General features: G+C 40.8%; 1 protein-coding gene across 1 annotated transcript in view; it reads right to left on the bottom strand.

Annotated features, from left to right (window-relative positions):
* Positions 1-4,977: 4,977 nt before the first annotated feature.
* slc6a2 (solute carrier family 6 member 2) overlaps positions 4,978-25,039 on the bottom strand; it is a 48,861-nt gene continuing 28,799 nt past the window's right edge. The window contains exons 8-15 of the mRNA XM_080438717.1: positions 22,686-22,810; positions 20,078-20,190; positions 18,594-18,722; positions 13,918-14,017; positions 12,453-12,553; positions 10,417-10,584; positions 8,747-8,818; positions 4,978-8,110 (exon numbers count right to left, since the gene is read on the bottom strand). Of these exons, the coding sequence (XP_080294843.1) occupies positions 8,087-8,110; positions 8,747-8,818; positions 10,417-10,584; positions 12,453-12,553; positions 13,918-14,017; positions 18,594-18,722; positions 20,078-20,190; positions 22,686-22,810 (832 nt within the window). The 3' untranslated portion in view covers positions 4,978-8,086. The remainder of the gene's footprint in view (positions 8,111-8,746; positions 8,819-10,416; positions 10,585-12,452; positions 12,554-13,917; positions 14,018-18,593; positions 18,723-20,077; positions 20,191-22,685; positions 22,811-25,039) is intronic.

The following is a 25,039-nucleotide window of genomic DNA, read 5'->3' as shown; positions in this document are numbered from 1 at the left end:
GGAAAAAAATCAAAAATAAATTTTGAACACAAATCTTCTCTTCTGGGGGCTTCTCTAATTTGGGGGTCCTTGATATGAAAAAGTTTGAGAAAAACTGCCGTAGGTGATGCCATGCGAGAGCCAACAATAAGGTAGTAAAAGCAGAATCAAACATCATGGTCAAGATTCACCAATCAGCTGTGATTTTCATAACACCCCGCATTCTAAGGATGGCTCTGAAAATACAACCAGGGATCCCTCTCATCCAGCCAATGCACCTTTTGTTATCCCCCTTCATTAAGAAAAAGGTTACAAAGTATTAAGACCACAACTACACAGTTTCTAACACACACGCACGCACACACGCACGCGCGCACACACACACACACACACACACACACACACACACACACACACACACACACACACACACACACACACACACACACACACACACACACACACACACACACACACACACACACACACACACACACACACATGCACACCCTGGTGCACACACATATATTTTCCTTGTGTTTGTTTTTTACTTCTTTGAATTGTACAGTACTTCTACACCATTCATGTTACCATTATTTAACAAGTAAAAAAGCATGCACACCAGTACCAGCTAGGTGGAGGGCAGAAGCAATACATCACAGAAACATAAGAGTCTGCACACTGGGTCATGCTCCAAAATTGTAATTTTTTATTACCACGTCACGTCACGTGACGTCTTGAGCCTAGGGGCTCTTCCTCAGACCTCTACTATTGACTCTCACTTGTTGGATTTTTTTGTTGTAAATTTTCAACATTAAACGTGAATACAAAATATGCCATATCTGTAGCTTACAGTACATCTTTATTTGTGCAAAGAACTATTTGACAGTGTACTATAAGTTCAATATAGTATCGTTTTAACACAGTAACAGTGTCATAATTGTAGTATCAGACCTTTATTTGACAAAACAATTAATATTAATGTGGATATGATACAGACATAATACTTTGTATACTGATGCACTGAGTACAATGGAAACAAGCCCCCTGGGGCTTTTTGTGTTCATCATTTTAGTGTAACCTTTGACTGTTCTACCTAACAAACATGCTAATAAAGTATTCAATTCATTGTATGTGTATTATAGCCCTGTATATATGTATTATATAGCTATTCTTGTAATGTTCTATAAACATGGGCTTCAAAAAAATTGTTATGTACAGATCTTAAAGTGTTTTATAATAGTTGTATTAGAGGACTGATAATAAGCAGCACTTAACAGTAAAGCATCATTAGCATATATCATTCCGCAAGTTACAAATATAACAACCTGACTCGAATAGAGGGATTATTTGGTTGCAGCCAATGACGAAACACAGACCTTTAAACAGAGTAAAGTAGTCACACACTTCCAAGGACCACATGAGGCATGGGTGCTCGATCAAAGGAAGACAATAAAGGAGAAACAAAGTAGAGTCGCACACTGTAAGTGTAACAGTGATGTTTGAGCCTATATGCTCTTCTCTTCGCAGGCTTGAAATGTCACGTTTTGTTTGGATGTGCCATTACCTTTGCACTTACAGGGAGATACAGTGTGCAGATCTCCTTTGTTCCTTTCTTGAAAACACAGACCTTTCACACAAGGTTCTCAAACGGTGTGCCATGAGACTATACAAACAGATATGAATAACTTTTGTATTTACTATCAGTATTTTGTGCACTCATTCACACACAAAAAAAGAAGGTCAATGCCAATAGACCTGGTCCCAGAAGGCAGGCATTGGATGGGGCAAATGGGTCTGCGTTGACACCAAAATTGCAGTGTGCTTCTGTTTGCAAACGACATGCCCCCCTACTGCACCTCTCTTCCCATACTCCCACGGCGAGTCCCAAAAATACCAAACACACGCAGTCGGGGAAAACACATCATTTCGCCTCTGGAAATGATCAATTCAGCCTTTCATTGCAAGCCCACAGACAAGCTACCTGCCCCCAATTAGAGAGTGAAAATGAAATAAAAGTGAGAACGTAAACATTTTGCCGTAAGGCTAATCAATCACACTTTTGCTTAGATCAGTGTGTCAGTTGTTAGGCACACAAATGGACGTTGTTAGGCATACCAGGCCATGGCCTTCAGTGTATTCATTCTAGTCAGTGTGCCTGCTGAAAAACACTGTCTGGCACAAAAAAAAATCTATGTACAGTAGCCTAATAACATATTTCTTTATCTTCTCTAATGATGACGCACCACACGTCTAGCTGTTATTTTCAGTATGTATAAGGGACAATGGAAGTTCTCATACATTGTTCTTGGCCATCAGAGGGATTCTGTTGGTTGAGTGTTTAATTAAATGTCATGTATAATTGCGGTAATTGCCTTTATTTAATCAGTCATTAAATTGATTTGGCTGCTTCCAACCCTGATAAGACACGGGATGTTTGTTGTATCTGTGGTGACCGAGCAAGCAGCTCTGTGTGACAATGAAATGACAGAGACAGGGACTCAGAAAGTGTATGTGCAGAGTGTTTCCTGTTAATTGAGTTGAGAACTTCATAAAAAAAATGTGACTCTTTGACTAGGCCAAATAATTAACAACAACAGAGGGACCAAAAGTGTCCCAAGTCGAATGTTCCCGTGGATGTGTGGCAATCAGCTGTTCACATGGTCTAATTGGCCAAAAGAGACAAAGATAGAGAGGAGAGAGAGTGGGAGAGAAAGAAGAGAATAAATCAACACTTGAAAACAGTATGGAGTCTCTACTGAGTACTTGTACTAGCCTTGACAAGTTGCGTTGTAAGTTGAAATGTTAATCTCACAAATCACTGGACTGATCATCACCAAACTGTTCATGCTACCAGTAAGCCAAGGAAGCACCTCGACCTGCGTAGACCATCTGGCCTGGTGGAATTATGTGCTCCGCAGAACCCCCCTTTATAGTTTTACTCTAAAACTATAGTTTATAGTTTTACTACACTCTAGGACAGACTATGAACTTTGACTGGAACATAATGTAAGCATGTGATTATTGATGATGTTGATCTATTTGGATTTTTAACAACCTTGGTTTATTAAATAATTACATATTATTTTATAATCTTTCTTTTCATTTTAATGGTGGACTTCACCCAACTGTAGGATTTTCTTTCCCCACGGATACATTCTGTAGGCTACCTGTAGTATTTTGTTTTGAACTCTCCCCAGTAGGTGAATGGGGAAACTGGGCATGTGTCCAGGGGGGGATCATGATGAATAACAGCACATTATAGGCCAAGGATGGTGAGACAACAGCACAAAGAATGGGCATTGAGGGGCCAGAATATGGGCCCTCAGTCACTGGTGCAGATGAGACACAAAGACAGTAAAAAGACACAGTCAGCAACTACCATGAGAAGCTCTGACTAAGCAGGAAAATGGGATGGCGCCACATAATGTCTGTTACAAACTGCATACAGTATTAGCTTTTCTTGTTGGTATGTTTTTTTGGTTGGTTTGTTTGAGATGAGAACATTTTACATGACCTAAAGGGGGGTCAACTTATACTACCAGCTTTATTTACTTCAGTAAAAAAAACAAAAAAAACATTCATACTGTGATACTTTGTTGTTCTAAAATTGTGTGAGATATGTTAGTTTAGTTGCATTTTGTTGTGTAAGTTGCAACTTACACAACAAAGATGTACGTTACTTTTTTTTTGTTTGGGATTGCAATCTGTTTGTTGTTTTGTTGCAAAGTACTCTTTGCAAAGTACCTTTTTACCACTTTAACTCCCATATTCTGGGTGTGTTATAATAGGTAAATTGGGGGTGGGGGGGGTGGTCTGCACAATTGGGTCCAGACCCATTGTTTGGGAAACACTGCTGTATACAGGTCTCCCTAAAGAAATCAATCAGACGACAGCAGTTGATTCAGAACGCTGCTGCTCGACTCCTTACAAATACCAAAAAGGCAGAGAATATCACTCCAGTTCTTAAGTCCTTACACTGGCTCCCTGTGTGTCAACACATTTATTTTAAAATACTGTTGGTCTATAAAGCTTTAAATGTGTTAGGGCCAAAATACATTTCTGATATTGTACGATATCATGAACCATCCAGACCTCTCAGGTCATCTGGGAAAAGTTTGCTTTCTGTCCCTAAAACCAAAAATAAACGTGGGGAAGCAGTACTCCACTGGCTTCCCGTTGCTTTCCGGACCCAATACAAAATATCCCTGTTGACACATCAGTGCATCCACGGCAACGCTCCCTCATACCTCAAGGACCTAGTCTCCCTACAAGCCTCGACCCGCAACCTCCGCTCTTCAAACACCAACCTCCTCAACACCCGCAAGGCCAATCTACGCACCATGGGCGACCGGGCTTTCTGCTCGGTCGCCCCCGAACTGTGGAACGCCCTCCCTGTCCACCTGAGAGCACCACAGTCGGTCGACTGCTTTAAGAGAGGATTAAAGACCTTTTGCTGGTTTTACCTCTAGTCTTTACGCCCCCATGTTTTAATTGTTTTGTTTCAGTTTCTTAGTTGTTGTCTTCTTTTATTGGTGCGATGTTTCTGTTTTTATGCAATTGCCTTCTGTAAGCACAAATGTAAAGTGCGTTATAAATAAAATCCATTATTATTATTATTATTATTATTATTATTATTATTTCGTTTTTATGAACCACATATCTGGAACAATCTCCCAGAAAACTGCAGGTCTGCTGCCACTCTTATTTCTTTTAAAACTAATGAACTTTTTGGTTGCCGCTCCCTTTGATTGAGTTATCTTTTGTTTTCTCTTTTCCTTTCTCTTCTGCACTGTAACTGTATCTATTAATTTTTTACTTCTTTTGTTTTATACATCCTAACGTCATTTTTATAATTGTGTTTCCTTGCTTGATGTTCTGTGTAAAGCACATTGAATTTCCTTATTTAAATGTGCTATACAAGTAAAACGGCTTTGCCTTGCCTAGCGTGTAAGCTGTTATCTGACAATCATGAATGAACCACAGCACATCAGCAGGTGTGTGTAAGAAGAAACTCTTTATTTATCATAGTGTAATTATTCAGACTTCTTCATAGTTAGCTGTCACTCACGTTTCAACAGGACATTGGTATTGTACACAGTATTTCTGTAAACATAGTTCAGGAAAAACCGCGGCCGTCTACATTTGTGTGCGGCAAAGTAGCCTGGGGTTTTACACTGAAGAACAACATCTCTACATAGTTTATCTTAGTTTATTCATACATTGAACACCATGTTGTAACAGTGGACGTTTACGTTTAAAATACTTTACATTCACGTTTTGTTATAAACAATTTGATAAATACAAGATTACATTATATGTTTATGTGTATGTATATATATATATATATATATATATATATATATATATATATATATATATATATATATATATATATATATATATATATATATATATATATATATATATATATATATATACACACACACATAAACAAAAGAATATATATTTATATTTTTTTCTTTCCGCATACATTTGAATGATCTTTTCTATGTGTGGTTCTCTTCTTCCTGCCAGTAGGGTGATATTTATTAACAGGTTCAAACTTCAATTCAGTCCAGAGAAATATGAATGAACAGAACAGAACAGAATGGAAATTGTAGGTTGTGTGAACATTTTGTTTGGCACTTGATGATGGTACTGTAGATCCTTCAAGGTAACTTAATAATGTATCGTTGCTGTCGGGTTGAAACCTCATATGTCCACGAAATGTTATTTTTCAGGATTCTATTTCAAAAATATAATAATAATATTTTAGCTAATTTTGTGTGACACTGAAGTATGATGAAGTAGGCCATTAATTGACAAAAAAAACATACAAAGTTGAAGTATGGAGGTACAAGGTTTCTGCCCGACGGTGACAATATGCTCCAAAAAAATAAAGACAAAATGGAGTCATAACCAAATATAATGTACGACAGAAGAGACATTTGAAATCCCTCCCGTATACACAACAATGACACAAGGAGTACTCAACAACCCCCGTCACACACACACATATACTCTTTGGAAGGATATTCCTCACTAGCGTTTACCATACAACAACGCTTTGGAAAACAAAACACACACACACACACACACACACACACACACACACACACACACACACACACACACACACACACACACACACACACACACACACACACACACACACATTGTGTAACAGTTATTGTCATTTTGATTGGCTGGGTTATCCAGCTTCAGTCTACTGGGTAAGCAGGCACATTCTTTACTGACCACAAAACGCTGAAAATTACCTTTGTTTTGTCCTTGGAAACTATAATGGAGCTTGGCAGCTATGCTGCAATGGTTCTCAACCTATTTTTAATTGCAAGGATCCTCAGTTTGATATGCATTAGGCCACAGACCCCCCATTCAATTAATTGTTTTACCTGGATCCCAATCTTCACGGTGCAATCCTCAGTGTTAAAAATGTTACCAAATTGCTTGCATTTGTACACTCTCAGAGTTCCTTTTGGTTCCAAACTACCAATTTGGCTGGGGACCCCCCGGAAGTGGAACCCCCTCAGGGACCGCCAGGGTGTCCCCAGAACTGCACATTGAGAACCACTGCTATACTGCAGTGTGAACAAAACACAGGTTTTGTAGTATAACAAAACAAAAATATACAAAAGACAATACAACTACACCAGGCTTGAATCTCAGTTTGAGAAAATGACTTAGCAAACCATTATGAGGTGAAATTATATTTATGAAATGTTCTTCTTGACTTATTATAAAGAGAAGACTGACTGGTACACCCAGCCCATTTCAACATGCATTTTTTCTTTTTTCCCTTTTCTGTAACATAAAGTGACACAAAGGCTTAATAATATCAAGCCAGTTTTCAGATGCTACGGAGCTTGATCTTGATGCACTAGACCGGGGACGATTAACCACTTAATTCCCCAGCATACTTGTCGTGGGGAAGGCTTTCGCAGGAAAATGGCAGATCGACAAGCTCTGCTCTGCTACAAGCTTGTCGACCGGCTATTTTCAGCCGGAAGCTTTCCCCACAATAACAGAAAACAGAAAAGCCACTAGTATAGAGAGCCCTGAGGGACTACCGCTCAACCACATAGGGTTTAAGTGGTTAAAGGACTCAAGGTCACTGAAGGTGTCAAACAGTATCTAACGCCTAGTTTTACACTTTGTTGTAAGACTGTGTTGCCTGGCAAAAAAAAAACTAAAATGAAAACATGTTGTTTTCGTTGAGCAACGCGGTCGTACGACAAAGTATAAAGACGGCTTTAAGCCTAACAGACAAGCTGTGATTCATATCAGTTTGGTTCCTGAGTAATAAAGCCTGACTCACGCTTCGTTGCACAACGCCGTCGAGTGACAAAGATATCCGACCCACAAGCTCACAATGTGTGGCGCATGCGACACACGATGAGCTTGTGGGTACGGCATTTTCAGCGTGGGACGATGCGTCGAGCGACGGAGCATAAATTAGGCGTAATGGGGTTTTTCTATTCTGTCCTCCTATTGCAGACTGTGTGAAACATGGAGTGTCTAGCTTGATAAGGCACTGACACAGTTGAGCCGCTCGGCCAACAGAACACCAAGAAAAAGTTTTCTCCCAACATTGACAGACATTAACGTGTACATTTGCTGTACACAGAAATACAGGGACAAGAAAAAAACTATTGTTCATTCATTCTAAATTATCAAAGGTTCAAAGTCAGAAATGAAAAGGGCTCAAATTCCCTAAGTAATAGCCCATGCAGGGAATTAAAATTTGGTCCATTTGTTTTTCTTTTTTAGTAGCCCATTCTGACAATAATAAAATCACAGCTTACACAAAATGATTGTAAAAGATGTGTGAATATGTACATAAGGGAGGGAAAAAGGGATTGCACCAGTATTCAACACATGGACTCCACAAGAAACTGTGCAAAACTTTTCACAATATAAAAAAGTATGCAGTTGAAATAAAAGTGCATGGAAACAAACTGAGTTTCAAAGAAAAGTCATAGATAAGTCAATGGAGGCTTGGAAAGCAAGAAAATATATTTTGGCAAGAACACAACTCCAACACACCAGGTCTGAAGATATGAGGACGAATTCTTGATGTCTGCTGTCAGATGGTTAACCAGTGCTTTAGCTGGAAGACAAACAAACAAATGGAATATTAGGTCTGTCTTATATCTAGTTGATTCAATTTTAATCTGTCATAAGTCCTTCATTTGGGGATTTATTTTCTTTCTTTTTAAATAAAACCATGTTTTGGGGTTTCTTTCTTTCTTTTTTTCTTCTTTCCAAGATTTACTTCAAGATTTTCTTTTTGCATGACTGATACTTTCATACAGTAGGGCAGTGTAGATAGACAGTAAATTGAGAGCAAGGAACAATCACACCAGAGATGTTAATAGTATATGAATGCTGATCAGGTGGATTTTAATAAGACAAAGTGGCTATCAAAATATAAGTTTTTTCCCCCACAACAACAAAACATATTAATATTATAATGTGATATATTTCTGAATATCTAGAACCCCAATATGATAATTAGATAGCTAAAAATAAGATTAGTGTGTCATAAGTGATACATAACTTATTAAACAAATGTGTTGTTTCTATTTCATACATGTAAATATTTAGACATGTTCATAGTGATAATGTGTATAACATTATCTTTATAATTGTTGTATAAAGATAAAGATTATTCATGTTGTGTATTATTCAACACAAACAACTGAAGATGCTCAAGACTTGTTCCAAGTACAGAAGAAGGGCTTACTGTGAACTGCCGGATGTTGCCCTCTGCCACCAAATGGTATTCATGTTCAGGTGTGATGCAATAGGCTAACCTCTGCAACAACAACAAAACAACAAACAGAACAGAACAGAACATCACATGGCGTCATTCCCAGCTCTTCTCTTCTGACACACAGATCATATCATCAGGGTTTAAATAAACTACACAAGCTCTTTAAATCTCTCTGTCACAGTCCATGTACCTCCAAAAACCATTAAATATTTATCTGGATGTTTGATGCTCGGCTGAACGTGTGGCATCCAACTGCGTACAAGCGCTGATGGCTGTCAGAGATTAGCCCATTCTGACTGTCGGCCCAATTCCACTTGGTGCAAGTCCCACAACTGCTGTGGTCCCTTAATCTAGTTACTGTGCGTGTGTGGAAGTTTAACATAATGGGTTTTTTATACGTTTTAAGTACATGCTATTTTAAGAATGCACTTTTACTTAAATAGCTCTATTTTGTGATAGCAATCATTGCTATAGACTGTTTGTTCAGTAACAGGGGTCTCCCCCGTCTCTCTAACTCAGAAAAGACATTTTCAGGTCATGATACCAATTTCAACCAAACAGGAGAGAGACCTCATACAGGTTACAGGATGTACCAGTAGAATTGGAAGGTATGAGACATGAGCAGACAAAATTGGAACTGGAAGACTACAAAATTGAAGCTGATAATGGTCATTGCTTGGTTCTCTCTCCTGAATGGAATCCCGAACTTAAAATGTTTGGGTCTATTTGGTTCCATTTGAGTTAGATGAAGTTCAGGATTTACAGTGTAGATCACATTATTTCAGCCCTGTTTCCCCCTATGGATAAAGTTATCCATAAAGGGCCTGTGAGAGCCTTGATACGCCATGGGAAATGCCAGCGTGTTGAGGGGAAACTGCAGCATACGGTAGTGTCAATTTGAGCCTGGCTCGACTGTTGAGGGATCGAAATAGCTCTTATGATGATAGCTTTGATGATTAGAATCGTTCAGCTCTGCTTTGAAGCCATCATTTTGCATCTAAGTGTTCTTTGCAGCGCCAGGAGAAAAAAAGAGTACATTTATATAAAGAATTGTTAGAAACAGCACATACTATACAGCTCCCTCCCCACTATAGCTAATACCATTGTACCATTGTATGGCCTGCTGCATGATTGTATACTGTACATGATATAGTGTGTGTGTGTGTGTGTGTGTGTGTGTGTGTGTGTGTGTGTGTGTGTGTGTGTGTGTGTGTGTGTGTGTGTGTGTGTGTGTGTGTGTGTGTGTGTGTGTGTGTGTGTGTGTGTGTGTGTGTGTGTGTGTGTGTGTGTGTGTGTAAACAACATACTGTATGTGGGGTAATATGGTTTGTATATGTCCTGCAATGGTCCTGCACGACAAAGAATCTTGTGCAGACCACATTAATTACAAAGTAAACAATACCATTGTTTAAAGGAGGAAGGCAAAGTTATTGTAGGAGCGGAAGATTAATTTTTATTATGCCATTCTATGTGATCATTATACTGTTTATACATCTCTTGTACTTGCCTCTTGTACTTGCCAGGCTATGCATTATTTCGATGACCCTAATCATAATATAGACAGTAAAAGAGATGTTGTCTCCGAGTTGTGCTGCTACATTTGAAACAAAGGTGAAAAAAGCATGATAGGTGATACTAACCTGTTTAAAATTTCCGGGCATGGAGAGGAACTTGTAGATGGCATAGCCGGGGACAAACATCATAGACGACATGGCTATACCCCAGCCCACTAAGTTGGCCCATGAGGGAAATACGTACTCATCATAACTCAGGTGTGTAGATGTCACTATACTTGCTATCACCACAAACTGGAAGAGAGAAGAGAGGAAGGTCACTTAGGTTCACATAGAATTATCAAGTCAATTTTAAGCAAAAGTTATAAATGACACAAAAAAACATGAATGTTATGTTTCCAATCACTATGTCTTAATTTATTTGACAAATGCATTCCAATCATTATTAATGGCATAATTAATTACTGACAAAGAAAGTTAGCTCATGCAAGCATTGGTTGCTTGAAAGGTTGTCAATTGACATATGTTATGCTTATTCTACTATTGGGGTCAACACAACACAGGCAGAAAGATAAACGACATTGGATGTACTACAGTATTGCACTGTGGCCAAACAATGTTACGCTCTTAGTAAACGATAATAGGAAAATGGCAGTGACAGTGGAGACAACAGAACCAGAGCCAGACTCAGAGAGCGAGACAGAAAGACCAAACATCCCTTTCATCATAAATACTTCTCTGTCCAGCTTCTTAGGTAATTCATCTGAAAAACATTATTAATGAAACTGAATTGAGTTGAGTTGAGCTGAACACGCTTTTGGCAGAGGGCACAGTTACCCTCTGGGGTCTGCATATACTGTAATAACTATGTTTTCCCCTCTTATTAACCCCATTCACCCGTTGCAGACGGAATCCACGACTGAACTCTGTCCACCTCTGTCCCCCGAGAGCAGGACGAACGGGAAACGTCATTAGCGGTTATGTATCATAGAGAGGTCAGGGTCTCTCTCTTTGCTCCCCAACTGAATACCAAAGGCCACAGTGTTGTCCATACAAAATGTCAACCTTGATAAGGCCAAAGTGTTGTGTAGCGCCATCCTGGCCTTGTACTACTTCACTTGGCTTGGTTACTGAGCGCTAATGAGGATTGAAATCTTTCTCATGATACGCTTACATTTAATCAACTACAGACTGGAGTGAAATTATATCTTGGGGAATTAACTACGATGAAAGCAGGGGAAAAAATACGGTTCAAATGCAAAATGGGTTAAATGCCTCTTAAGTGTTGCAGCTGAATTCAATTATTGACTAAATTACGCAAACTCCTCAACAGACCATTTTAAATGTAGGGATTCATCTTGTGTTGCAGTGCACACACTTTAGAAAAAGTGTGGTTTACAGTAAGTTTAACGATGAAAGGCATTCAAAAATACATTTAAACTTCATTCAAGATGTGATGTTAATCCTTATAAAGGGGTGACATGACCATACATTTTTATTTTTGGTGGACCATATCCACTTCCTGTGGGTGAAATTCGATTTGAGCTTCACCCAGCTGATGGCTGCTCAGATGGTCCTGATGAGAGCTCAGGGAGAAGCAGTAAGGGGTTAAGTGTCTTGCTCAGGGACATGGACTGGCCGGGAGGTGAACCTACGGCAGCTTTGGACATTCAAGGTTTGCGCCTGACAGCGACCATATCAGTATGTACAGTGTACACTGATATGTTAAAAAGTACAGTCTGATATCAGCAGCATGCAGGACAATGTGTCTCCTAATAACAACACTTTACTCTCTTCCTAATCTCTTCAAAAAATGTCCTCTTTTCTTTCCCTTAAACTTAAAGCAAAAAAGATCACCAGCACTCACTTAATGACCTTTAGTTTATTATTATTTTTCTTGGCACGGACAGCATATGTACGCGTTTCGGTGTATAGTGAGACTTCTTCAACGTTGCTTCGCAAGTTACTTACTTTACTTAAACACAATATTTCTAGGAACCTGAGAATCCGATTCTGTCCATTCATTAATGACGTCTCTTGCAATGTCGCCTACTTTTCGGCCAACTACTCACCCAAAGCGTTCACTCTGAAATAGAGAATCTGCTATGTGGCTAAAATGTGAGTGTTCATGTAGGATGCAGTAGAGTGTCACGCTCACTCACCAGCAGAAACGCCGGGCTGACAAATTTCCAGCAGAGCCTCCAGTAGAGTCCTGGCTTGAATCCCATCATGCGCTCGATATCCTCACTGAAGCGATCCACGCCTGGAGAGGTCATAGACCCACACGCACACACACACACACACGCACACACACACACACACACACACACACACACACACACACAGAGGAGTTGCCAGCTGCTTCTTTCCACATGGGGAGTGTCATCGGGAGGGCATAACGCGTGCTGAGGAACATGCCATCCCTCCCAGTTCTTTTACAATTTTTGTATTGAGTTTTTTCCCAAAACTCAATCCCTCCCAGTTCTGCTCCCTGCTGAACAGAGAGGAGCAACCTGTAGGAGTCGCTAATGCAGCAGCAGAGATCACCCTCCCTTGCCGGCTTCCCACCTGACAACACGGTCAATTGTGTTTGTTGGAGATGCATGCAGATGCATGGAACCACTCTCCATGGTGGTGGGAAAACCTGTCGTTCACCCGTGCATTACTGTATCTTTATGTCTCTGTGGTCTATTTCCATTATGTTCCATTATGCGTGTATGTGGATATACTTAGATGTGTAGGTGTGTATGTATACGAATATTGAACTACATACAGTATACTGTAGGTTTCAATTTGCAAGGCTTCAATGTAGACTTATTATAGCACAGTGATTTGGGGTTCAGATCAAAACAAACGATCAAAGTATGAACTAGTTCTGAAATATCTCTTGGAGATTTAACAAACCTTGGAGTTGAGGCGAAATGCAGTTCATATGTTATGCATGACATCTGACATGACTCTTAATGGTACATGTTACCAGTGGTGGAAAAAGTACTCAAATGTTATACTTAAGTAAAAGTATCAATAATGCAATATAGAAATACTTTGCTACAAGTAAAAGTCCAGAATTAAACATTTACTTAAGTAAAAGTACAAAAGTATTGGCATCAAAATCTACAAAAGTACCAAAAGTAAAAGTGCTATAATGTTTGAAAATAGCAGATCTACAAGCTCACAACGCGTCGCGACGCGTTGTGAGCTTGTAGATCGGCTATTTTCAAATAGCCTATGTATAAAATAGAGCTAAAGTAGTTAATGTATGTTTCATAATATCATAATTTATATCTGAAAAGTAACTAGTAACTAAAGTTTTCAAATAATTGTAGTGGAGTAAAAGTACAATATTTGCCTCTGAGATGTAGTGGAGTAGAAGTAAAAGTATTGGAAATTGGAAATACTCAAGTAAAGTACAAATACCTCATCAAACATTTGACTGAAGTACAGTACTTAAGTAAATGTACTTAGTTACTTTCCACCACTGCATGTTACATTGCTCCATTACTTTAGACAGATGGATGCGGGTCACACCCCCATTAAGTGACAACCCACATCTCTGTGGTCTGTAATGGTCAAATGTTTGTTTTTTTGTTGCTTTTGCTTCATATGCTGTAGAGTGGAATTTCTTACCGTAAAACCAGGATACTCCAATGGCCTCAATCAACACGCCAAACAGTATGGATGTACCCGCTGCATAGTTGTCTAGCAGAGTCAGTACATAGATACCACCCTGCACGGAGTGATAGAGAAGGGGAGATACAGAGATAAAAAATAGTTAAAGAGGAGAAGGTCAAAGAGAGGGAGAAAGTGTTCAAAAAAGCATTTGAAAGTGTGATATTAACCACATTAGTATACACAAAGTATAAAGGGTTTCCTGTGAGATATTACAAAATGCAAAGATGTTATTTGCAATGTTGACATGTTAGTCCAGCAAGATTTTTGCACTGGACATAAAATTAAAGCAATCCAATCAAATCCACTTTATTTATAGAGCACATTTAAAACAACAGTGTTGAATCAGTAACAAAATAAATACTAAAATATCCAAGAGCATACTGTATAAATGGACACAGGTCCATTTATACAGTATCCATTGTACATTGTCGCTAAATTAACATTCAGAATTGTGTTCAAAGCCGACAATGGCTAAACCAATAAAACATAAAACATAAAACATTTCAATGGCCAACAACCTGTCTCACATATGTGAAGAGGCCATTCTGTCTGCCCTTGACACTATTGTATAGCGGACTTAAGCTGAAGTATGCCTCTAATCCAACCTATACCTTCAAGTGACCCTTGACAGGACCCTATCCTTCAAGGAACACCTAAAAGCGATTGCGGTCCATAAATAACCTGCTCTGCAAGCTCGCTGGTGCAAAATGGGGGGCGGCAGCCTCCACACTGCGCACCTAAGCACTGGCCCTTTCATACCGTTTGGTCCAGGTCATCCCATACACACAGGAATGCTTCATACGGTTAAAGACTCTCCATGCAGACATCTACAACCCACCCACTGCTCGGCTTCCATCTAGAAGAACAATTTGGAAGAACACCCCACCAGCTGACTTCATCATCCAATCAGCTTAGGAAAAGGAATAGGGAGTCCAAGGAGGTCCCAAACAGACACCTGGTGTCAGACCCCAATCAACAGGTCCCTGCCACCAACCTCCCAAGGAGACAGTGGTCTATGCTCAATAGATTCAGGACTGGACATGGCCCCTGCTTGGCCAGCCTTCACAAATGGGGCAGTAGCCCAAGCCCACTGTGTGCTTGTGGAGAGGAGCAAACAATGGAGCACATCATTGACGTTTGTCCTCTCCAAAGAGTGAAAGGAGGATTAGTTACCCTCCATACAGCAGACCAAGAGGAAACTGCTTGGCGTAAGGACGTTGCATTCGCTAAATAAACTATTGTATAACCAACCTTTAATTTTGGACAATCTGAGTCTCATGCTGGTGGAGGAACTATGACGTTGGATACATTTGGATTCTCTGTAATTTATTCAGCTCAAAACAAGAAACGTTCTGAATGGGCAACTTAGAGTAACCTCTCTAAAATCATACAATGAAAACCTCTGTAATGAATCAGGTACCAATACCATGTGAATAAATGGGTGACTATACAGAGGAGATAAAAGAGACATCCGCTTTCTGGTTACAAAGCATCAATTGAATCCTAATTTGTGATGGGAAGGGAATTGGTACTCTAACCTAGTTCAGACTGAATTTCGAAACACGTTGCTCATACAAATCTGCCATTGTAACATTATGCATGAACAGGTTGTCCCTCTCTCACACGCACGGTGTGCGTGGTACGTTCAAGAAAATACCATTAGTTGAATGAAGCAATAGGAATAAAGGTTGTGGCCTCTCTCACTCTCCCCCATACACACATCTTCTCTCTCCCCTACCCCTCTCTGTCTAGACAAATACACTCACTCAAATGCACACACAGCCTAGAGATGCGTGGGTCTTTTTTCTGTTTAGTTTTTTTACCGCTACCCATCTGACCTTATAGTGGCAACAACAGATTTAAATCACTTACCCTAAACGAATATGCGTAGAATTGTTGTAAATGCATCAAATCTAACAACAGCTGTCATCTGAAGTTGTGTGCGCATGTGTGCATTTATAAGAGTATACAACATATGTATAATATAAACAAAGCAAGGTTGCACATCAAGGAAGTAAGTAGGTTAACATGACGAGAGTTGTTGCTGTGAAAACTGCATTTGGTCTCAGCTTGGCATTTGATGTGGACTGTCCAGTTTTATAATGTTGCAAACCACAGTTTTGGGGAATTCTGTGGTAAGTTTCAACTCTGCTCATTCTCAACACAGCAGAATCATTATGCTCTTCTCCAGACACTGCCTTTGACATTGCACCCAATTCACATTATAAAATAATTGACTTCTAGAATAGGCCAGAAATGAGAGAGAACAAAACATATTTTGTAACATTTGATTACCGTTCGTGTTGTTTTTGTCTATAACAATAGACAGCTGTGCATAAGTTAGGTTTCAGACAGATGAATGAATGGGGTAAGATTATTGGGGACAAACTTAATTACATCTCTAAGCAGTTCCTGGGGAAACTGTGTGGGCATGATGAAAACAGTTGTAAAATAATTATGTTTAGTAGAAACAGCAACATTCAAAAGTACAAAATAATGAAATAGAATATAATGTAACTTTAAAAGTACAAAAAGTTTAAATAGACTTAGTTATTGAGTAGAAAAGCATTAGATTTTTTAGGTTTTAGAAACAATAAATTAGCATTGTGAAGAGTGCTGACCAAAACCGACAGCAGTCACTTGGATTGCAAAACAACAGTCTTTTATTGGGGGGAAACTTAACAAACGGTAGGTTTGTTTAATTCCTCCCGGATTGGGGTATTTCAATAACAAGCTTTTGAGCTTTTGACCTTGAGCCACTTACACATAGCAGCAAGTACCCGGGACATAAAGCAGCCTTGGTCCGTAAAAAAATCTTCAGCCACTCCCATCCGAGTGAACAACAACTCACTCCCTCGCACAGCTATCCAGCTACAGCTGACACCTGTTTCAGGTTCGGGTCGGACCACTGGACGCTGGACGCTGGCAAACTTCCCCAGTGTCGTGAACTCATGGTTTTCCAACTGGGGAAATTCAGAGAACGGCCCTGAGGACTGGTCAGTCGCTTCTGCATGGCCCCGAGTTCTCACTCTGTCAACGTCAGCGCCGCTCCTCCCTCCCTCACTGCCGGTACCGTCACCCCCGGAGCTCTCACTCTGTGGAACCTCTGTGTCACCTGGGAACGCTGGGCAGGCAGGTAGGGGACGTCGTCTCGCTCGTCGGGTTCGTCCATGTCTGGGCCGTCGGGTCTCTCGACACCTCCCTGCCGTCCAGTACCGTTGAGCAGGGGCACAGGCAGCTGGGGAATCACACCAGCCTGGATAGGGGCATCTTCCTTCGGAGTCTGTATGTGGAGGCGTGTGGTTGAATACCGGTGCACATCCCCACGAACACAGGTCACCGGCACTGTTGTGGCGTTTACTGTGTCCACCAGGTCTGTCCGGACCAGAGTGATGGCGCTGCCTGAATCCAACAGGGCACAGGTGTCTTGGCTCTCCACCTTCACCGGCAGTGTTGCCTTTTGGACCTCCTCATGAGCCCAGCAGGATGTCACGAACAGGCTGGGCTGGGGCGCTTCAGAACTGACAGCAGACGCCATCGTGACGTCCATATCGGGACAGGACCAGGAGATGTGGTCTGTCTGAGCACAAATGTAGCATCTCCACTAATGTGGCACCCGTGGAACCCGGACCTGGGGCAGCGGGGCTCTGGCTGGCAGCACCTGGGTCATTGGTTTGGGATCCTCTCCTTCTGGCTCGTATGGCTCTCTCTTCCATGGGAGCCCTGGAGCTGTCAGCTTTAGTAGCCTTTAACATTTCAATGCTCACTTGATAGTTTTCTAATAATGCAACTAACTCATCAGGTGAGGTGGGGATTAGTGAGTTTAGTAAGCAGCTCACTTGGTGTTTTTGGGGCATTGACATCTCTCTCAAACCTTTTGCATAGTTCTTGTACTGCAGTTTGCAGATCAGCTTGGCTCTTTAATAGGGCCGTGAGCGCATTAGCATGTTCCATGTTCCCCCCGGGTTGGTGATGATCAGCACTTATCCATATTCTCCACTATTTTGTGAAGAGTGCTGACCAAAACCAACAACAGAGTCACTTGGATTGCAAAATAACTGTCTTTTATTGGGGGGGAAATTAACAAAAGGTACTGTAGGTAGGGGGAAACATCAACATAAATTTCTCCCGGATTGCAGTATTTCAATAACAAGCTTTTGAGTCCATGCAAAGCCCTATGGTGCCGCCCGAGCCAGCGTCCATTCACCAAGGGAGTGAGTTTCATCTGAGGAGAGGTTCAGCAAACATTTGTAGTTCTGGGCTGATCAGTCACCCCTCTGGCAATCAGACCCCTGGTGTCATCGTATCAAGTTGATCGAGAATGTAAACAGGCACATACCTTCCTTCCACCACTTGCCCCAGTGCTCTGCACTGTCTTTGGTGCTGAAACCTCTCCTCAGCCCTCTGCTCGCCTTGGTGGAGATGCCAGTTGGATCGGGCCCCAAGCGACACTCCACAGCATGAACATTTTAAAGATAGTGAAAGATGATTTTTTTTAGATGTATATAGTAGTTAAAATGTGTTGTGCACAAGCTACACTATTGCCAGATCACTTCCAAAAACCCTGAGAGGACTGATATGACATGAGTGAAAACTTAGTGAGAAGTGAGAAGAAGCCCAGAGAGACTGACATTAGTGATGCAGACGAGGGCGACCAGGAAGGTTCCGAAGGCCGTCGCGAAGGTGAACAGCTTCCTGTGCCTCTTTAGGATCTTAAAGTCATCTGAAAGGCCTGTGATCACCGCCTCCATGCCGCCCATCTTGTTTAGAACACACACACACACGCACACGCACGCACAAGCGCACACGCACACGCACACACGCACACGCACACACATACACACATACACACACACACACACACACACACACACACACACACACACACACACACACACACACACACACACACACATACACACACCACAAAGACAGAAGTTAGCATCACATCTCTGTATCCACTAACACTTTACTTAAAGGTCGGGTCTAGAATGCATTATAATGTGCTTATAAGGCGCTATAACATTATAAATGCTTATAATTAAGCATAACTTAAAACAACGTTTATAACGTATTATAAGTGTTGGTTATAAGTCATTATTATGCTCAATAGAACAGCACATTATAACTACCATAAACCTTGTTATTTATAAATTGTCTTTATTATAAGTTGTTATGTATACTTATACACATTTATAACGAGTGTTACAAATGTAACAAAAACAAAACGAGCTTGCACAAAAACAAATTTCACCCACTGTTTTACACCTGTGATGTGACAATACAGTTCAAATAAAAGATCTACTTGTAGATCTGCTATGTGTGGTGAGTGACACCGTCCTACGACAGAGTATAAGTTAAGCATTACTCACGCCTACGCCGTTACGCCGTTACCACAGCAATCAATGCAGATCGGTCGACTATGTCTGAATACATATCGTATTTGAGAATCAAATAGGATTTGCCTGTAGTCTGGACAAGCCCTAAGGTCTTTCTATGACATAAAGAAGTCAACTGAGGTGGTGAGTCAGTGGACAGTGGTTCCTATTCCTAACTCCAGTCCTCAGGACCAAGACAACTGGCAATTTTCACTGTATCTGTTTAATCAGGGTCTGGCACGGACGCGCAACACTGGATGAATGCAATTACATACCAGAAGAAAACTAGTCATGTAGGTCCCCAAGGATGCTGTTTGAAAAGCACTCGGTGCGGTGGTCAAAAGCCACATCTGTCTGTCTGCAAGCAAGCAGAAGCTCTTTGGCAGCTAGTAAATGCATGCAGTGTCATCACTGACATGCCATGTAAAGCAAAGCATACAGTATTTCTGAGAAATTGTCAGTGTCAGAAAGTGTCAGTTCTCATTGCTTTCCACTATTTCCTTTAGGAGTGCATTGTGCAAGAGCAAAGCTGGCATGGGAAATCTTTCGAACTTGGTACATGGAAACTTGGTTTCTGTTTTATGTGCACGGAAGCCTTATCTGTGTTTTTCTTTTTATTACCAGAAGAGGTCAGAGAGAGGCTGAGCAAGCTATAATTGTTATATATATATATTTTATAATATCTGTAATACTAATGCATTAGTGTGCATTGTTGCGGGCAGCTGGTGTGAACTCACCGAGCTGTCTATGCCCAGTGTGAGTAGCATGATGAAAAACACGATGGCCCAAAACGTAGAGCCTGGCAGCGTGGAAATGGCTTCAGGGTAGATGATAAACACCAGTCCTGGTCCTACACACACACACACACACACACACACACACACACATAAAGGCGCGCATATACATCAGAACATAACGCAGACATATAGTGTATACATTTATAACTTTATAAACATACAGTATATACACGTCAGTATTTCTTATTGAACACCACATGTAAACACACGTATAAAAAGTACATTGTTAGCCAGGATGTCGGAGCAAAAACAGAGTTCTTGTCCTTCCTCTGACCTCCTCATCCCACCAGGTTTTGGGAGTGACGTGAACACAGATAACAGAGACATGTTAGGTGGGAAAGGAGAACACTGCACAAAATAGGAAACGTTTAGCATGGACTTTTCAGCTATAGGCGGTTGTTTTGTCACACAAAAACACAAAATTGTTCCAAGGCGAAGTGAAGCTATCTCTCCACAATGGCATATTTCAGTCATACAGTATATCCACTAATAATACAAAAAGGCTTTTGTGTGCACCCAAGACATTGTTTTAAGTTGCTTGATTCAATATTTAGATATTTGATATTCATTTGACACGCCACCCTCCTATATAAGCCCATTCAACTTAAAACTCCATGTTAGACTCATTGAAAACACATGTCCCTGCTTTTGTTGACTGATGTTGTCCTTCTACTGAATGGGCAGACCTTTATTTCATTTTGTTGATATTTTCTGTAATGTAAAGTTGCATCAAGGAATCCTTTATGCATGAAATCCATGAAGTCCATGTATGAAATATCTAATCGATAAATGAAGGTCTCACCATTCATTAGAAGGACAATAGTCACCAGAAGCAGGGACGTGTGTTTTCAATGAGTATAACATGGAGTTGAAGTTGAATGGGCTTATATAGGAGAGTCTGAGCAAATTATAAAATGTAAAAATATCAAAACTGTCAGGTGCACACAAAAGTCAGAGTAGATGTGAAAATGACTGGCATTGCAGAAGTTTTGAAAGTGAAATTCCACTTTAAGCCCTATACACACGTTGTGAGTTGGTAGGTTGACTATTTCCTCTATAATAGAAAACGTACAAACATTTATTTATTATTACATGCCCAAACTAGGGACGGCAGGTTGAAATTGGTTAATGCACTTGCTGGAAAGGACATTTTGTACACTGTGCTGAAACGTAGAAAGGGAGATAAAAATACAGACAAATGGAGGGGAGAGCACAAAGTAATAGACACGTTGACTGAGAATACAATCTTATATACAGCCTTGGCCTGGGGGAACAGGAACATCGGAGGAACACACACACCACACACGCACGCACGCACGCACACACACACACACACACACACACACACACACACACACACACACACACACATACACATACACACACACACACACACACACACACACACACACACACACACACAATTGACTTCACCTCTTGGCCATTGAGTTGCTGCACTTGTAGTTGTAAAAAAAGTGTGTGGGGGGGGGATAATGGAAGTGGAAATACATCATCATTGAGAAAGAAGAATAAGCCAATTGTCTGTATCAGTGCCAGTCTCCCCTGCAGTGTAAACGTAGTCATTGGACTCAGTAGAGACGATTCTGTCAACACTTTCTTGTGCGTTTGATCTTTTCAACGCGCTGCTCATTATTAACCTCTCATTGTTTTACCATACCTAGAGTGTATGGTAACATGTATAACTACACAGACAGGAGACCAGCTGTGTCTGGGTGTGTGTACTTCTATTGTATTCATTCATGCACATATAGCTTCCACTGAGGACAGCAAGGTCATGTCCACTGTATATACATTTTCTGGGGATTTCTGGGTTAAAGATGTTAATAACCGCAGGTGCAGTTCCTCATATTACTGTATGACTTACAATGAAACCCTCAGCGTCATTTCAATATTTTGTGAAGCACTTTGTAACATTATTTTGAAAGGTGATATACAAATACATTTTTATAATAATATTATTATTATTATTATTATTGTATTAATATTATTAATAGTGATAAAGCCATCCCACCTAGATGGAGAGAAATAAAAACGACAGGATCTGCTGCAAGTTTTGGTGCCTTGACTGCCTTCAGCACTATCTTCAGCTAAGAACCTCCAAAATCATTGCCTTCATAAGTGTAAAGTTATTTAACTGATACTAGTTGCTAATATGTTTGTTAGATCTCTTTGCTAGTGTGTGTACAGTACTTGAGGAATACTGTATGTAATTGAATGGATCAAAAGTAACGTTTGTCTGTCATGCCTGTGGAACAGCCTCCCAAGCGATTTAAGGGCACTGCAGACCCTGGCCTCTTTTAAGACAGGCCTAAAAACCTTTCTATTTAGGAAGGCCTTTTCTCGTACTACTGTCAACAATACATTTTTTAAACCCTGTTTTTAACCTTTTGTAATTGATAAGAACTTATACTGTAGTCTTCTGCATGTTCTTGGGGTGAGGTGGTGGTGGCTGGGACTCATGGTTGTATTTGCATCTGTGTAATGTGATTTCTCCTACATATAGGCTTAAGGTTAGACTAACACTTACCCTCGGTTGCCACGTCCTCTATATTCACACCATGTTTTTGAGCCATGTAGCCCAGTACAGAGAAGATGGCAAACCCTGAGAAGAAACTGGTCACACAGTTTATCGTGCTGGTCAGCAGAGCATCCCTGCAGGAAGAGAACACACGCACACGCGCACACACACACACACACACACACACACACACACACACGCACACGCACACGCACACGCACACGCGCACACACACACACACACACACACACACACACACACACACACACACACACACAATCCCATACTTTAAAGCTTGAAGTTGCTGGTTTCCATCTCTAACACAGTCAGAGAGACTGAACAATATGAGTGTGATTGTTGTCTGAAGACTGAAGTTCAGGTCTTCAGTAACAGCTACATAGGCCGTCATACAGCCATTATCACTTCATGTATATGACTGTTAATGTATATATGACTATGATTACACTTAACAGCTGCTGCACTGACACTTTCACTTACGTATGTATCACATTGATCTTCAGCCAAGGCATTGCTGATTTTACTGTCTTGAATGCTTAATGAGGTGTGTGTTGTTTTTTTCTCCTACTTGGTATAGCTGGACACTCAGCCTGAGTTAGGTTTCATTTCACCTAACTCATCATTCAGTGTGAAAGTGCTCCCAAAGGCTCTGTGAATAACTGTATTCCCGGGTTTCCAAAAGGTGGCATACCTGTTTCCTGTTCCAGTTCATTTTCCCATAGCTTGGCAGCATATATGTGAACTGGAAATATGTTAACTTGTCATACTGTGTTTCCACCCTGAGATTGGGAGGTCTGGGTTCAATCCCCGGCCCAGTAATTCGAAAAGTCAATAAAAATGGTCCCCTGCTTAGCGTTACGGTTGGATTGGGGGATAAGTCAAGTCCAGGGCGTGTACTTCTACATCAAACTCCCTGAAGCTTTTCCCAAGACTTACTGATATGCCTGTATATTCGGCACTTGCACTGATACTGATATGCCTGTATATTAAGCACTTGCATTAAAAAAAAAAGAACAATGAAAACTCTAAATGAAAATCACATGACAGTACACTCAAAAATATTGTTCAACTGCAAAATCCAAGTCAATGACAGATTCATTCAGCATCATGTCTTTGCGTTGGTCCAGCCAGAGGACTTCGTTCAAATCACACTAAATATTTTGTCCCTTGACCAGATCCACACCTACAGTATGTCTCTAGGCCTACGGTATTCGTCCCTGGTAGGTTTCGATAGACCCCCCCCCCTCTCTCTCTTTACGACTTTTCTCTTCTGCACTGTAACTGTATCTATACATTTTTACTTATTTTGTTTTATGCATCCTAATGTCATTTTAGAATTGTGTTTCCTTTGCTTGATGTTCTGTGTAAAGCACGTTGAATCCCCCCCCCCCCCCCCCCCCACACACACACAGTGAAATACGCGTCTATTGTGTTGAGAAAAAGGCTGTATCGCGGAGGGCAAACATTTATGAATCACTGTTTGATGTTGAACCGCTGGCATAAGTGGACAGCATGGTGAAAGCTGACATTGTCCCAAACCACCACCATACTATAGAAAGGATGCACTGGCTGCTGATGACCCTGTTGCTCACTCAGAATCAGAAATAAATCTTGAAAATAAATAAAAACCTCCTTCCTCCTCTGCCTCTAAGAGTTTTTGCATCCATTGTTGGTATCAACATGTACATGACAGTGTGAAAAGTGTTTAGCGATTGAGAGAGTTTTGCAGAAAGAGTGGATACGATTTACGAAATGTGTTTCGCTACCTTAACAGGGTTCATGGTTTTGACAAAAGAGGATTTCCTGTAGGCCACTGAGCATTTGGTTCAGAGTATGGGGTTTGGTGTTTTAGCAATTATGAAAAAACAATCACATATAAATACACTACATGGGCTGACCCATGAACAATGTGAGATCGCTCAGGTCTTCTTACTGCCCCAAAATCTAGGCTAAAGGGTGAACGAGCCTTCGCAGTTGTGGCCCACACTCTTTGAAATCACCTTCCCCTGGCAATAAACACGTTACCTTATCTGGCCTTACAGACAGACGGACAATCTTCTAAACGATTAGCTGGCTCTGAGGAGCCATGCCATAAAAAAAGGAGAGGAGGAGAGGAGAGGAGAGGAGAGGAGAGGAGAGGAGAGGAGAGGAGAGGAGAGGAGAGGAGAGGAGAGGAGAGGAGAGAAGAGGAGAGGAGAGGAGAGGAGAGGAGAGGAGAGGAACAATTGCTTTCTCCCCTGTACAACCCCAGCAAACACACTGACCTAATCTGGAAAGCTTGAAAAATCCAATAAACGTCTTCCACTGTTAAATGTTACATATTTATCCATCTGGATAGGTCAGAC

This window comes from Gymnoscopelus braueri (assembly GCF_963280865.1).
Source record: "Gymnoscopelus braueri genome assembly, chromosome: 1".
In the NCBI taxonomy this organism is placed as follows: domain Eukaryota; kingdom Metazoa; phylum Chordata; class Actinopteri; order Myctophiformes; family Myctophidae; genus Gymnoscopelus; species Gymnoscopelus braueri.
Note: the sequence above shows the minus strand (reverse complement) of the source record. Positions and strands in the feature narration are given on the sequence as shown.